The sequence below is a fragment of the Octopus bimaculoides genome, chromosome 1 (genome assembly GCF_046866305.1).
Source record: "Octopus bimaculoides isolate indiv1 chromosome 1, ASM4686630v1, whole genome shotgun sequence".
Taxonomy (NCBI): Eukaryota; Metazoa; Mollusca; class Cephalopoda; order Octopoda; family Octopodidae; genus Octopus; species Octopus bimaculoides.
In genome coordinates, this window is record NC_142928.1 from 174608917 (window position 1) to 174625022 (window position 16106).

General features: G+C 33.5%; 1 protein-coding gene across 8 annotated transcripts in view; it reads left to right on the forward strand.

The window, feature by feature from the left end:
- The first annotated feature begins 613 nt into the window (after positions 1-613).
- LOC106867666 (uncharacterized) overlaps positions 614-16106 on the forward strand; it is a 95513-nt gene continuing 80020 nt past the window's right edge. For 6 of the 8 annotated variants that reach the window (XM_052972700.2, XM_052972702.2, XM_052972714.2 and 3 more), the window contains exon 1: positions 6427-6561. Coding sequence is in view for 1 of the 8 variants with exons in the window: in XM_052972717.2 (XP_052828677.1) it covers positions 4660-4707 (48 nt within the window). In the remaining 7 variants the exon portion in view is untranslated. Of the gene's footprint in view, positions 782-4081; positions 4708-6426; positions 6562-16106 lie in introns of those variants that run through there. The other 2 variants (XM_052972728.2, XM_052972717.2) reach the window with 2 other exon arrangements.

The window sequence follows — 16106 nt, forward strand, 5'->3', positions numbered from 1 at the left end:
GTATTAATACATTTTTTTTTTTACTTTAGCACGAAACCATAATTTGTGAGCGAGAGATGCAGTCGACTGAATCGATACTTGTTTGGTATTTATTTTATGCTTTGATCCCAGCTGCATGAAAAGTAAAGTTGGTCCCGGTGGGATTCGAACTAAAGCATTTTATCCAGTTCTAAACTGATTCTGTTATAATAAAATTACTATGGATTTCTTGCAAATTAGAAGACCGTACGTTTGTGGGGAGCAGTAATCGGTCGCATTGTGTCACAGCACAACTGATATTTAATTTATCCACCCTACTTCTAGAAATGAAAAGCGAAGTTGAAACTGGTGGGATTTGAACTCAGAATATAGAGGAGGAAAATTAATAATGCGAGGTTTTAATTCAGTTCGGTGTTAAACTGGTTTTGCTATTTTGACAACCAATCCCTAGTCCTCAGTCACATTTTCCCTTCCCTAAAATATAAAGCCGTCGTGCCTAGTAAAATAAATAAAACTATAAGCAGCAAAAATATTTTCCCAGTTAAAACCCTTACACTGTCCCAATGTTGTAAACGCCCTTAGGAAAAAGGTACTAGCGTCAAACATGTCCCGCATATACATCACGCATATCCTTACACCTGTCCGCACCATCGTAAATCTGGAGCGTTGTGCCTAGTCAGGAAATCAATATTGACATAGTGGCGAGCGCAGTACAGTAGGATTTAATCTCTCGACGAGCTGATTCTTATTCTGAAGTGTCAGGCATTTCACTTCATTTACGTCACTAATTCCACTAAGAAAGGTATGAACGCCACATATTTTCACTACATAAAAAAAAAAAAAAAGGTTTTATGCATGCCTAGTCAAAAGAAACTAATATTATTTGTATGCAGGGATGAGGTGAAGAAAATAAAGCTAGACGATAACAAAACAAAACTAAAATCGATTAAAAATAAGATGAAGATTGCATTTTCTGTTAAAGGGGCACCAGAGCAGATAACCTAGTCGTAAGTTAGCAGTTGTAAAGTATATATATATATATATATATATATATGTATGTATGTGTATGTGTGTGTGTAAATAAAAAACATACATACACATACATAATATATATACATACATGTATATATATATATATATATATATATATATATATATATATATATATATATATACATATATATATATATATATATATATATACATGTATACATACAACAACAAAAAATATATATATAAGTATGACTATGTATATAGCGCGTAGACGTGTGTATATGTATGGGAGGGAGGTGGAGAGAGCGACATACTCTATTGTAAATTTTATGTATGTGCGTGTGTATGTGTGTATGTATTCTCATTCGTTACTGGCTTCAGTTATTGAACTGCGGCCATGCTGTTGCTCGGCCTTCATTGGTTTAGACGATGATATTGAGCCCAATCTAGTAAATGAAGTTATCGATGTCTATTTGTCGAACCGCTACCTAACGGGACATAAACGTGAACGCAGACAAGAATGCCAACATAAAGATACAGACATACATACAATCAATACTCATTTACAGGAACAAAATAGCACATTCCATAAAGGCAGCTAGTTTTTTTTTTTTTTGAAGAGAAAAAGAAAACGCATTGAGACAATGTGTACCGCATTCAGATAATTTATACTAAAAATTATACCTTAGATTCTCTTTCACCGTACAGTATTGTGTTAAATTATATTGTAGACGTGCAGTGTTAACATGACAATATAATTATTTACTGATTCATATTGTAGAATAGATCCGCACAGTATGCTGCTCGCGGGCCGCAAGCGACTCCTTGTGATTTATCAGAAATGTTTGTTTATGATATAACTATAAATAGTAATTTTTTTTTCCTACAAATACTAGTATTTCAATATATTCGGAAAATAATAAATAATTATTATTTACTATAATTCTTTTTTGAAATGATGCCAAGAAGAGTAAAACGTTCTGAAACACACTTATCTCCCACAATTTATAATTTGTATTTTCATTTGAATATCTAAAATACGGTTCGCAGTACTTTAAAGCAATATGGCCATCGCTCATTCCAAGATGGGCAGGCAGGATATTTAAGGTCATCCCTCATTATAGAATCAATTGAAATTCTCTCTCTCTCTCACACACACACTCTCTCTTTCTCACGCCCACATCCATCTACATACATATGAGTGTGTATATATATATATATATATATATATATATATATATATATATATATATATATATATATATATATATATATATATTACATCTCTCTCTCTGTATATATAAATATATGTATACACCCATAAATATATATTATACACATGTATTAATATTCATACACACATACAAACATACATATATATTTATATACATCACGTTTATTATTTTTTTTCATCCAGTATGATCCCATACTAGAATACTACCCCCACCCCCACAGATATATATAATGTGTGTGTGTATGTGTATATATATATATATATATATATATATACATACACCCACACATAAACATATATAATGTATGTATGTTAAAAGTTTGGAGATTCAAACAGGAACATCGAAAGCAAAACATGAGAATATATACTTTATTATTAATAATCAGCAGATCTACAGAGTGACTCAAGGACCGAGAGTTTCGTTCGTTGTTTTATAAGTGGCAATACACAAAACTGTTGGCCCTTGAGTCACTCTATAACTTTATAACTTCCGTCGATTATACATACACACACATAAAAATAAGTTCTCACTGTTTATTTGCTTCTCGTTGTCCATCGAAAACTGACGGTGACCAACTTCACACGCACACATAGATTACAGATAGACAGGGAAAGATAAACACACGTGAGTCGCAGTATATCCCATCTGAAACAAAGTATTTATCGTTGTAAGTGCTCAAAGAAAGAATTCAAAATACATTAAATTGATTGGAGCTATGACCACGTTTGTGTGAATAAAATAAATCGGAATATAAATAATCTGGAATATATTATACAAAATAGATATATATATATCTATAAACATCGAATACATCGAGCCCGCGAAAAGTAATGGCTATGTTGAACTACTTTTTTTCTGTCGATGATCTTTAAGTTTGTAGATTAAAAGTGGACGAATATGCACTCAAACTGTTGTTTCCATATTACTGATTTGTTGCATTGTTTATAATGTAGCCCAAGTGCGTTAGTTCGAATTATTGGTTACTCTTTCGCCCAGAGGTTTTTACCGCATTTAGAACAGAAGAAAGCCTTTTTTTCTGTTTACTTGTGGTTTCAATTGTTTATTCTACTTTTCCCTAGACTTGTATCTAAAAGATGACGTTATATTCAAATGGTCAATAACATTTTTTTTTTCCAGAATAAAAATACTTAATAGAAGTTTTTTAAAAATGTCTAGAGATAGTGTGAGAGAGAAAGAGAGGGGGAGAGAGAAACAAAGTGAGAGAAAGACAAATAAAAAGAATTATCTCCCTTAAATTCGTTTTAAGTGTTACACACAGTGTAACATATTGAGTGTATAAAAAGTAATACATGCTGAATGAATTTTTCTTTTCTCAGCTTTATCTTTTTATCATTAAACAAAACCGCTAAGTAACGAAAAGTGCGAAGCTTTAATAATAAAATATTGCTAAAATTAAAAAAAAAAGATTAAATGGATTTTATCAATTAAATTTGTATTATATTTATTTCACGATAGCCCTATATTCATAAATCTGGAAAAATGTTTACTTAGTTTTTCTTATTTTAATTTTTTTTCAACTTTTACTTTCTTTACTTTTGATTATATCTATCGTATATATGTGTGTGTCTGCGTATGTATATATATATGTAATATATATATATGTATATATATGTATACGTATATATATATATATATATATATATATATGTATATATATATATATATATATATATATATATATATATATATGTAATATATATATATATATGTAATATATATATATGTATATATGTATACGTATATATATATATATATATATATATATATGTATATATGTTTATATATGTATACGTATATATATATATATATATATATATATATATATATATACACATGCACGCACGTATGTGTCTGTATGTGTACGTATGTGTGTGTAATTTATATATGGTATGTGTTTGTACGTCAAATACCCTTGACTCAGGCAAGTATGTTTTCAGCACTGCGACCTCTATACTTCACTCGAAATATAGTCTTCCTCATTTATGATGTGAGAAAGAGAAGGAGAAAGGAAGGCTGGAAGAGAAGAGGGAGAGATAGAAAGATAGAAAGCGAGAACTTAACCGAACGGCTTCACTCTAAATGATCTGTTTTCTCGTCGACATTAAGGAAATGTCTGAAGCTCACGTACGCCACATTCCTTTCTTACTGTGAAGATGCTCGAGCGAAAAGTCTCGAAAGAAACAAAGTTTTGTTGCTTTTCAGATAAAAAAAAAATGTTTTATTGGACATGAAAATATTTCTAAAAGCTGGTGAAATTTCTATTAAGTATATTAAAAAATAAACTCATACACACAAATGCATTTGAGTATAACTCAATACTAACTGGAGTGGCGTTTATAATTATTTTTATCAAATATCAATTATATCTCCGCTGTTTCGGATAAATTGTATTTGCTTGTTCAGATGAAATGAAACACAAAGCTGAAAGTTTATGCATTATGTACTAGGCACGATTAAATACTGGAATAAACAACTGGAGGTAGGGAAATATAGTTTCATTATTACAATATTGAAGTTACTCTACAAAAAATACTTTCCTGCGCGCGCATACACCCACATCACTGCCATACACATGTCGCACTCCACACCCGCAGAAATCTATATTTAACACGTCGTATCCACATTTCGTATACAAACACACACTCATGATTACACAGGCGTTTATGTGTATGATAGAGGAAGGCGAGAAAGAGAGGAACGCACTTACAACACAAAATTCTGCAAACACTATACTTCTATCAATAAAACTCGTACCGCTTTCACTATCATCTACACTGTTGTTATCATTATTTAGTTATTATTATTATTAAAAATACATACTGAAAACATCTACAAAGTAGAAAAAAGAAAAAGCATCAATCCAACGCTAAGTGATATCAACAATATCCTTAAAAAAGAATTTTCCGATATCTTCAAATAATAAAGGTTTTAGTCTTTAAGAAAATATATAAAAATAATTAGAAACACAGATTTAATACTTTTTAAAGAAATTTTGAAATTCTTACTTTTTTAATATTTGGGCCTAAAAAGTTAGGATTTATATAACGTAAAATTTTCATAACTTTTAAGGGTTTTAACAAACATTTTTTTACAAGGCTCAGAGTATTTTACACCTCAAGAAAGAGTAAGAACCAAATTTCTACCAAAATTTTATTATGAAGACAGTTTTTTTTTCATGTAAAAACAAACTCTAAAACAACAAAACTACAGTGAATAGAATATGAACAAGATGGCTGTCCACTTTGCTTGTCGATAACATACAATCACTATTCATTATAAAGCCGTATATATATGCATATACACATAGACACGCATATACATATATTGTATATCATCAAAGATGAATATGCACTTGGACAGTTACATATACGTATTTTCCCTACACATGATGGATGTATATATACACATATGCCCATATACATATACATGAATATCATTATGTAAAAAAAAATATTTTACGACTGCGTTAAAAATCCAGGGGGGCGAGCATTATATATTTGTATATATATGCATATACATGTGTATACATGCATGTGTGTGTGTATGCAAACGTGCGTGTGTGCGCTTAAATTCCATAAAGCCATCGATTCTTATTTTCACACAATAAAGAAAATTTTTAAGCTTTAATTCACGTGTGTAAAAGGTATATTTATGCAAACCAAATACTTGTATTTGTAAAAACCTTTTTAAAATATATAATGAAATATGATATATATGTGTATGTATATATATATATTACGTACACCCAAGCGATGCTTACTGTAAAATATATTCACAATATGAAAATTTAATACTGAAATTATATTATTCATTATGATATTTAAAAAAACCCTCTTCTTTATCTATTCAAATAATTATTTGTAAAAATGTCTTCTTTGCTGTCATAAATACCCCAAATCTGAATTTTGGAACCCCCTCCATATTAGTTACAATATAAAACCAATATTGTTTCATATAAAATAAGTATCAGGAGAATGATGCCTCAATATAATCTATGCCTTGTGGAAGGCTCGAAAAGTCAGTCTACATAGATGGGTGAGTCTACGTCATAACTAGTTCTAAAAAGCTTCGGTGCATTGTGGGAAGATTCAATGAAGCGTGAAAGGCAGCTACATTTTGCTATGATTGGTCAAAATGGTGATATTATTTGCATATCACTATTGTGAGCATGCGCACGAGTGGAAACCTGTCCCGTAACACTCGGGGGAAGGATCAGGGACCGCTACAAACGCTGGAAACAGTGCTACATTCGAAAATGATAGAGAATTAATTATATTTTTTTTTAACCAAAAGCAAAACAAAAACATTCAAATCATACTCCAGATTTCATACCGTAAGTATCTCTAAGTATCTAAAGAATACTTATTGGACTTATCGACATTTTTTTCTTATGCATGGTCGTTTCGAGGAAGATATAATTAACAAAAGCTAACTACAGAAACTGCGATTATTGGAGCAGCAGCAACAGCAACAATAACAACTGTACGCTTATATACCACATGCAATATCTTCACTACCTTCTCCTCTCCTCCACCATATAACCAGCAGTATCATTACAGTATATCCATTATATCACTCCTCAGTTGTGCATTACTTTTTTTTTTACACATCCTAGTAGATTTGTACCTGCGCGCGCATGTCTGTAGCAAGTATTGTGTGTATGTGTGTGTGTGTGTATATATATATATATATATATATATATATATATATATATATATATAGCAGTTAACATACATAGGTCATATTACTAGGATTGACTAAATTCATCTACAGGATGTAGTAAAGACAATAACCCAACCAGTTACATTTTCATTTTCATAGTATTAATTAGATCAATGTGAAAGTAGTATGTATGGTACTCACTGAGTCAACATAATGTACAATACTATATACATATGAAATGCCTATATATATATATATTTCTTATACGGTAGAAATATTTTAGATTCCATTTTGTCGCAATCCATACTTCAAGTTCACGAAAATCGCCTGTTTTCTTTGAAACAAATAAGAAAATATTTTAAAAGAAGTAAACGATCCATGTTTACTAGTCATAAGAGGTTGATATGATGTTTGTATTGATACTGTCCCCAGTTCATTATGATCACGTGATATGTTGGTGGAGCCAACAATTAAAATAGAAACATGGAGAGGAGGACCTTCCCCTGTTTTGTCTAATTAAATTTTTTTTACATGTTTTATTTTTAGAATTTACCAGATCTGAAGCAAAATGAGTAAATTTTGTAAAATTCTTTCTAGTATACATTTCGTAGTTATTGTGACAAAAAAAAAATCTAGCGTGTATTTTTTGTTTGTTTAAAAGAACTAGTAAAAGTTTATGTATATAATGAAATGTCAAGATAACTTTTATTAATGTTTCTAATTTGACTGATTTTACGAAAATTAACAGACTTAAAATAATCATGTAAGGAACTCAAATCAACATTCTCTTTGTTGCTGAAAATGTTTAATTTTCACCGGTGGTTCGGAAGCCTAGATTTTCGTGTGTGGCATATATAAACGACTCCATTATTCACTTTATATACATATAATACTCATTAATTTTCTGTGTGATAGCAATTTTATTTTTTGTTTTTGTAAGAATGGTGCTTGCAGTACTTACTTTGTTAGTCCTATTAATAGGAATACGTCGATTTAAAAGTGTACTTTAAAAACATTTAGCAGGTTTACCACTGTCTTGAAAAGTAGCTGGTATAAACTACGGTTTGGCTTGACTGCTCAACGTGATAATATCAACTATAAACTAACTTTTGTCAACTAAATGCACTAAAAGAATATATAAAATCCTATTTCTAAAAATAGCAAATGTTAAGGATGAAAAAAAAAATTCTGATAGTTCAACAGGTTCTTTATTGATATCTGTTTGTTGTTATTGCATTTCGTTATGCGTGTTATACTGTACTCTCTTTGTTTTATTCTCTCTCAAAACGATTCCGCGTTATAGAATTACGATTAAAAGTATTCGTGCTCATCATAGTATAATAATTTTAAAGTATAATTATTTGAGGTTTGGAAGTCAAAATATCGTTAAAAACAAACACCTCCAACTCATTTTTTTTTAAATGTAAAAATGAGTAAATAGATTATTCAGTTATTTATTGAAAAGAAAATGTTCCAGCAAATTGGAAACAAAGTCCTTAGCAGACAAATACTTCTTATATATGTTAGAATAGCCTTACCTATATTAATTTAATAGCAAAGTTATTTTATCTAAATAAAAATGATTATGTTGTTATATTGTACTCGATTAGAGACCGAACCGGGCACGTATTTTCAGTATGCTCTTCCTAAAGCCAACTGTTCGGATAACAGCAGATTATCAATATGACTCATATATCTATTCTGTTTTATATAATAGAAAACTTTTTACCGCGATATTTGGAGAAAGCTTAGGGTAGGCAGTCGCAAACATTCAGAAATGTACCGACACTATATATTACAATACAAATTAATAATATGCGTATTTCTTTGCAACCATTTTCATATCGCGATGGATGGAAGAATATAGTGCCTGACAAAATGCCTTGTGTTGTTTGATTACATTTCTTTACGTTCTGAGTTCAAATCCTGCCTACGTTGACTTCGTCTTTCATCATTTCGAGGTCGATGAAATAGAGGCAAGTACTATAGCTAATATCAGCTATACGCTTGAAGGTGCTGTCCTAGCGCGTGCATATATATATATATGTGTGTGTGTGTATAAATGTGTATATATAAATGTATATATATATGTATATATAAATGTGTATATATAAATGTGTATGTATATACAAATGTGTATATATATATATATATATATATATATATATATATATATATATATATACACACACATCCACACACACATTTCTCTTTATGTTAATGAAACTGTACCTTATGAATATATGAACGTTAATGTTTACGGTGCTATGCGATAGGTCTAAGTTGAACTCAAATGTTATTAATTTATAATATCAAATCATTTACATCTCTGAGAGATACTGTATCTGCTTATTAGACTTGTTTTGGTAGTGCCCCTTGTTTTGTTGTGTTTTACGAAAAATATGTATCACTGTAAATTCGATATGTATAATTATAAGATTTCTCTCACTCTCTACTGATGATTGTGTATGTAACACATGAAACTTTGAAATCTGAACATCTGAGATGGATTTGCTTTAATATCTATGTAGAGAGTGTATTGTTTCTAGTATAGTTAGATATTGACTTCACATGCATTAATATATTACATTTCAAATAAGTCAAGAACTATCAAGAAGTTAACATTTGTATATCATGTATTGGTTTGCATGTGTGTGTGTGTGAGAGAAAGTGAAATGGTTGAGTGGGTATGCAGCTTTTAAACTAGCAGCACTTGCAAGCATGTGTTTATATTTCTTGGAAGACATTTATCTAGGTGTCTGGTCTATTCAGGCATGAAAAAGTTAATGAATTTTGTTTATTGTGTTTTTACTAGTTTTTTATTCTTCCATGTTATGACTCTATCTTAACATAATTGTTGCTCATATCATCACCAGTGAACGTCTAACTGGTCATTTGAACTGCTAGGGATAGCAGACATATCTCCCTTATCTTATTTTTTTTAAAAACACAAAAGAAAAAAAAAGGGACAATTCTAAGGCTAATTGACAAAATTGCCTTGTTATATGTGTATTTTCCCAGGGCTAACATAATAATGATTTCTTACATTTTCAGAATATGGAAATTTATAGGGAGTGTGTGATAGTCATTTGAATTAACACTGAGAACATGAACTCAACTTATATTTATTTAAAGGCAAATTTGCCCTAGGTTTCAATTCAGAATTTACAAGAATAAAACTAAATACTATAAGACATTGATTATTCAAATTGAAAATCAGGGATAATTGCTCAACAATATCATCCACATAACGATATCGTCTATATGAAGTTAGTGTTGAAATGTTTAATGCAGTGTGCATCAACAATCATCAGCATAACATCCACTTTTTCATGTTTGCGTGGGTTGAATTGCCCATTCCCATTATCAACACTCACCTATTTCCAAGCAAAGTAATATTTTCCTGTGGTCAGATATATTCTTGCACAATATTGAAAATGAATGACACTGCTTGTGTGACTGGTTATATATGTGTGTGTGTGTATACACATACATACATGACTGGCTTCTTTCAGTTTTCACCTCCCAAATTCTCTCACAAGGTTTCGATCAGCCCGGGACTATAACACTTGTTCAGAATGCCATGCAGTGGACTGAATCCAGAATCTAATTACAAATATGCACTGCTAAAAAAAAAAATTAGAGCAATAACTAGTATTATTTTAATCATTTTAGTAAATAGAAAGAATGATTCAAGGTATGTTTTGGTCTTGTCAGACTTCCTCAGCAAAGCATAGATCTCAACACATTTTGTTGAAATAAGGATGAAAGAACAACTAATGTAAATATTGTCCATAAGTATGTGAAAACTTATATGGTGGCATGTGAAAAAACATTTGAGCAAGGTCGTTGCCAGTGCCGTTGGACTGGCTCCTGTGCAGGTGGCACATAAAAAACACCATTTTGAGCGTGGCTGTTGCCAGTACTGCCTGACTGGCCCTTGTGCTGGTGGCACGTAAAAGCACCCACTACACTCTCGGAGTGGTTGGCGTTAGGAAGGGCATCCAGCTGTAGAAACTTGCCAGATCAGATTGGAGCCTGGTGCAGCCGTCTGGTTCACCAGTCCTCAGTCAAATCATCCAACCCATGCTAGCATGGAAAGCAGATGTTAAATGATGATGATGATGATGATGAATCCTTAATTCTTCTCTGAAGATGGAATAGTTGGCTTTTATATGGAAATATTTGCTCAATGAGATATGCACAGCTATTTTAGAAACAGCTGTAAGAGACTTCATGCTTAACTTCTTAATGCCTTATTTACTCTAATGACTCTGCAATTATGTTTGAAATATAAATTACACGTTCTAAAGTGATAGCACATGTTTTGCTTGTTCATTCCTTCTTTCTAATAAATATCTACCTGTTCAATGACAAACCACTATTTATTGCTAGGCAGCTACAACACCACTTTTGTTTTAGTTACAGTTCAAGCTGGAGTTTTAGTGGTAAACCAATCTGAGCACATCTTGTATATACTCATTGCATTATGTAAATAAGATGCAATTTTAGCTGTATTATACACACACACATATTTGTGTGTGTGTATATATATTGGGTCATCCCATAAATAATGCGTTTTTTTTTTTTATACTCCTTTTACTTTTCAAAATTAGATAAACAAAGTTCTTTTTTAATCTAGATTATACTCTCCTTTATTTTCTGCAGTGCTCTTCCATCTATCTGGTAGACTTGCAAGGCCTCTCATTCAAACTGCTCCAGCTTTTGGAATGTCATCCTTGCTGTATGTGGCCAAGCATTATCCTGATGGAAGAACACCTTACGTCTTGAAACCAAAGATGGTCATTTTTCTTCTTGTGTTCACTTATGCTGCTCAAGCTGCTCGCAGTAGATCTCATTTGTTATTGTTTGATTTGGGTTTAAAAGTTTAAAGTGGACTAAACTTTTCATATCCCACCAAACAGATAATAACACTTTATGTGGGTGAAAACCTTCTTAGCCTGGGGTGCTAATGTTTTTTCTTTCCCTACCCACTGTCTTCGGCGCTTGACATTTTTTATAGAGAACCCATTTCTCGTCACCAGTCACTATTCAGTCCACAAAAGGTTAACTTGTAAGACGTAACAGCAAAGAAGAGCATACTTTCACTCTCTGTGTGTGATTAGACTCAAAGAGTTTGTGAGGAACCCATTGACCCAACTTGCTGACTTTTCCGATGAGCTCTACAGATCTAATACGAAGCTTGTCTTCTAGGCTGCAGTTTTCAGCTTGGAATTTCTGTAACCACTGTTGACACTTGCTTACATTTATTGTCTGATCCCCATATACTGCATTAATATTCCTTGCACTTTTCGTTGCGTTGTTGCCTTTATTGAACTCATAAATCAAAATATACAGAATATGCTCCTTTGTCACTTCCATTATAGCTTTGAAAAAATAGCTGTTAAAATCGAACTGCCCTTTTCAAAACTTGCACTAAGAATAAGTACAAGGTAAAATTACTACCTGCTTTTATAGTATTTTGATGGAGGTAGTTTATCCTGTTCCCCCTCCAACTTTTAGTTCATGCAATTGAAAAAAACTTCATTTATGGGATGACCCAATACATATATATATATGGTGTTAGGAAGGGTATCCAGCTGTAGAAACACTGCCAGATCAGATTGGAGCCTGGTGCAGCCTTCTGGCTCACCAGCCCTCAGTCAAACCATCCAACCCATGTCAGCATAGAAAGTGGGCGTTAAACGACGAGGATGAAGATAATATTTATATATATATATATATGTATTCTTTAATTGGTTCCAGCTCAAAGCTGCAGCCATGCTGGGGCACCACTGCTCTGCTACACTGTAATTATTGAGAGTCGGTGAATAAGGGAGTTTGATATCACGACCCTCATTTGCGCCCCCTGCCGCAAGGTAGGTTCATCTGGGACTCTCGACAGGAAGAGATCCAGTTTTGTTTTGAAAACAGCTACATCCACTTTGTGTAGGTCCCTCAGGCTTCTTGGGAAAATATTAAAAAGCTGTGGGCCCTTGAAACCCAAGCTGTTGCAGTAACTGGTCCTGAAATGTGATGGTAGTGTTGAGATCTTTGGCACTGTGCAGTGGTGACTTGTTCTGGGATTTGTGTAGCTTTCAATGCCAAAATTTGGTACAATCCCTTCCAGGATCTTCCTGATGTATATTATTGCATATCTCTCCTGCCTTTGCTCCAGGGAGTAGAGTTTTAGCTGTTTCAGCTTTACCTAGTAGCTGAGCTGTTGCAATGAGACAATCTTTTTGTAGCTTTGCTGGATAGCTTCAAGGTCTGCTGTTAATTTTACACTGTGGGGTGACCATAGTTGGGAGCAGTAGTCCAGGCAGCTGAGGATGAATGGTTTCCTCTGGTTCTGAAGGTTCTCAGGATCCAGCCAACCATCTGTCCTTTGTTGCTATCTTGGTAATGTGCACTTGGATAGAGGCATCATTACTCATTTCGATATCCAGGTCGTGCACTGATTTAGGTTCTGGGATTGTAAGCCCCCACTGGGCCAGTGTACCCTGTATGTTTATCGTTCAATTTTGGGTACTGGTAGCACAGGGCTTTGAATTTTCTTGCATAAAATGGCATATTGTTGTCCTCAGTCCAGCTGAGGGCATATGTGAGAGGGTCACTATGAAGAGCAGTGGTCCTAAGATAGGAACACCACTCACTATTTGTGTTTCCTTTGAGGTGGCACCATTGGCCACCACTGTCTGACTTCCATCTTTCAGAAAGTCATGTAACCACTCTCCAAGTTTTCCAGTTATGCTGGGATCATGCAGTTTGTGGCATATCATACCATGATCAATTTTATCAAAAGCTTTTGCAAAGTCAGGGTATATTACGTCCACATTTGAGTTGTTGAGTAACTGCTTCAACACCCAATCATAGTGCTGTAGGATCTGTGTCAGGCAGCATGTACCTAGTTGGAAACCATGCTGGATATCACTCAGCAAGTCGTTTTCTTCAAGGAATGCAAATAGTTTTCCTCTGACTATTTGTTCCATGACTTTGCTGATGTGTGATGTCAGAGAGATAGGCCTATAATTTTTGGCATCTGCTCTGCTTCCTCCTTTATGAATTGGGCATATTATTCCCTCCTTCAATTTGCCTGGCAGCTTGCCATTCGCAAGAAAACTCTGGAAGAGAATCTGTAGTGATTTTGCCAGGGCACATTGCACAATTTGAGGAGGATTGCTGGGAAACCATCAGGGTCAGCAGCTGAGTTTGTGGCCACCTCATCTATGACTAGTATTATATCTTCTTCCCCAATGTTGATGTAATCTATCGTAACTGCCCTCCCTGGTTGTAGGTGAGGCGGCAAAGAAATCCATTGGTTTGTTCAGTTGTCTGTGTTCCAACGGGGTAGTAAAGACACTTTTGAACTGGTCATTCAGTACCTCACTGATCCTGGTTGGGTTATCTGTGAGGTAGCTGTCTTTTTGGAAGAGGGGTCCTATTTTGCAGTGTACTGAGGCTGTTTCTTTAGTATAATGAAAGAAGGCCTTTGGGTTTGACTTAATGTTTTTTATGATCTAGGTTTCTTTGTCTCTGCTCTTTCATTCACATAGGATTGTTTTCAATCTCCATCAGGGTTGTGTTTAGGTGGGACCTTTCACTACTTTGGGATGTTGGTTGAAGTAATTTGCAACCTTCGTCCATTGTCTCATGAGGATCTTCCTCTCCCTTGAAATCTCATTCCTTTTTGTGTTGACCGTGTGCTCTGGGACATATTTGTAGCATATGGCTTGCATAACAGACATGTCGATATCTGGTATGGAGAGACATTTCAGCCAGTCTTGTCTGAGAATCTCTTTTTGGATTGATTTCCAGTCTGCTTTGTATAAGTTCAGACTGGAGAGATTTCACATATACAAGCATATATTAATATGTATGATGCATGTATATATATATATATATATAGCAGTCTTACGATCTGTGTCTGGAAAGTCTTGTTTTGGTTGTGTTGGCAGAATGACATCTGCTGTAACTATAGACATCCACAACCCATTCCAGCATGGAAAATCAACATTAAATGATGATGATGTGAGTGGTAGTCCTGGCTGCACTAACTACATTTGAAGGTGCTGTCTGTTAGTTTTGTCTTGGTGCTGCTTTTTCATGTGTGGATGTAAAACAATCATCCACACATGACAGCGAAGAAGATGCCTGGCAGAGTAGGTGTGAGCACCTTCCAAATATAGTCAAAGGCCAGCCAAATCTTTGTGAGTGGAATTGGTAGACAGAAACTGTAGAAAAGCCCATTGCACACATGTGTGTGTGTGTGTTTGCAAATGTTTATATTTCCTGGTCTTGGCCTCATATGATAGGTATAAATGAGCACCATCATCAAACAATCTTCCATAAAAATAGGTGCAGCCATGGGTAATAAATATATCTTGCTTGGAAACAGGTAAGGATTGGTAACAGGAAGAGCATCTGTCTACTTGATGTATGTATGTGTGTGTGTGTATAGATAATGTATACACTCATCATTGTTAAATGTCCACTTTCCATACTTGCATAGGTCAGATAAAATTCATTTCATATCCATCCATGCATACACACACATGTACATACTAACCTAAGATTGGTTTGACTGGGGCTTCTGTGAATTTGAATCTACACACAGCAGTCATGCTATCAGTAAATGTTATTCTCAAACTTTCTTTAAAATTTTAGCATTTGTGTGTGTTTATATATATAAACAAAAATGACCCAAGAGAGATAACTCCGATTGGCCAATGGCCAGTATTTCAACAACATAGGTATATCAAAGAGTATACAATTTAAATGCTTGATTTATTAAAATCATCTCCAACTCTAGATGATGTGCCATAAGGACCAAATAGCAATTAAGACCAGGTCCGTATGAGAACAGATGATCTCAAGAATCAAGAATTCTCCTGAGTATATCAGTAGCAGACAAAAAACGTTTAGCAGCAGAATTGCTAAATTGAGATTTATACTTCTTTGAGCATTACCAATAGCAAGTATCCACTAGTAACTGCATGTCAAGACAAATTTGGCCTCTATTTACTGAGAAAAACAGTAATTTACATATCAGTAGTATTGCAATTAGCTGGGTGCTTGAAACTTGTCTACCACTGATATATTTTTGTGCTTATTAGCATGATATGTCTTTATGAGATGCATTTTTTTTAGGCAGATATCAGTTTTCTGGTTTTCTGCAGTATATCCACATTAAGTAAGTTTATATATATATGTGTG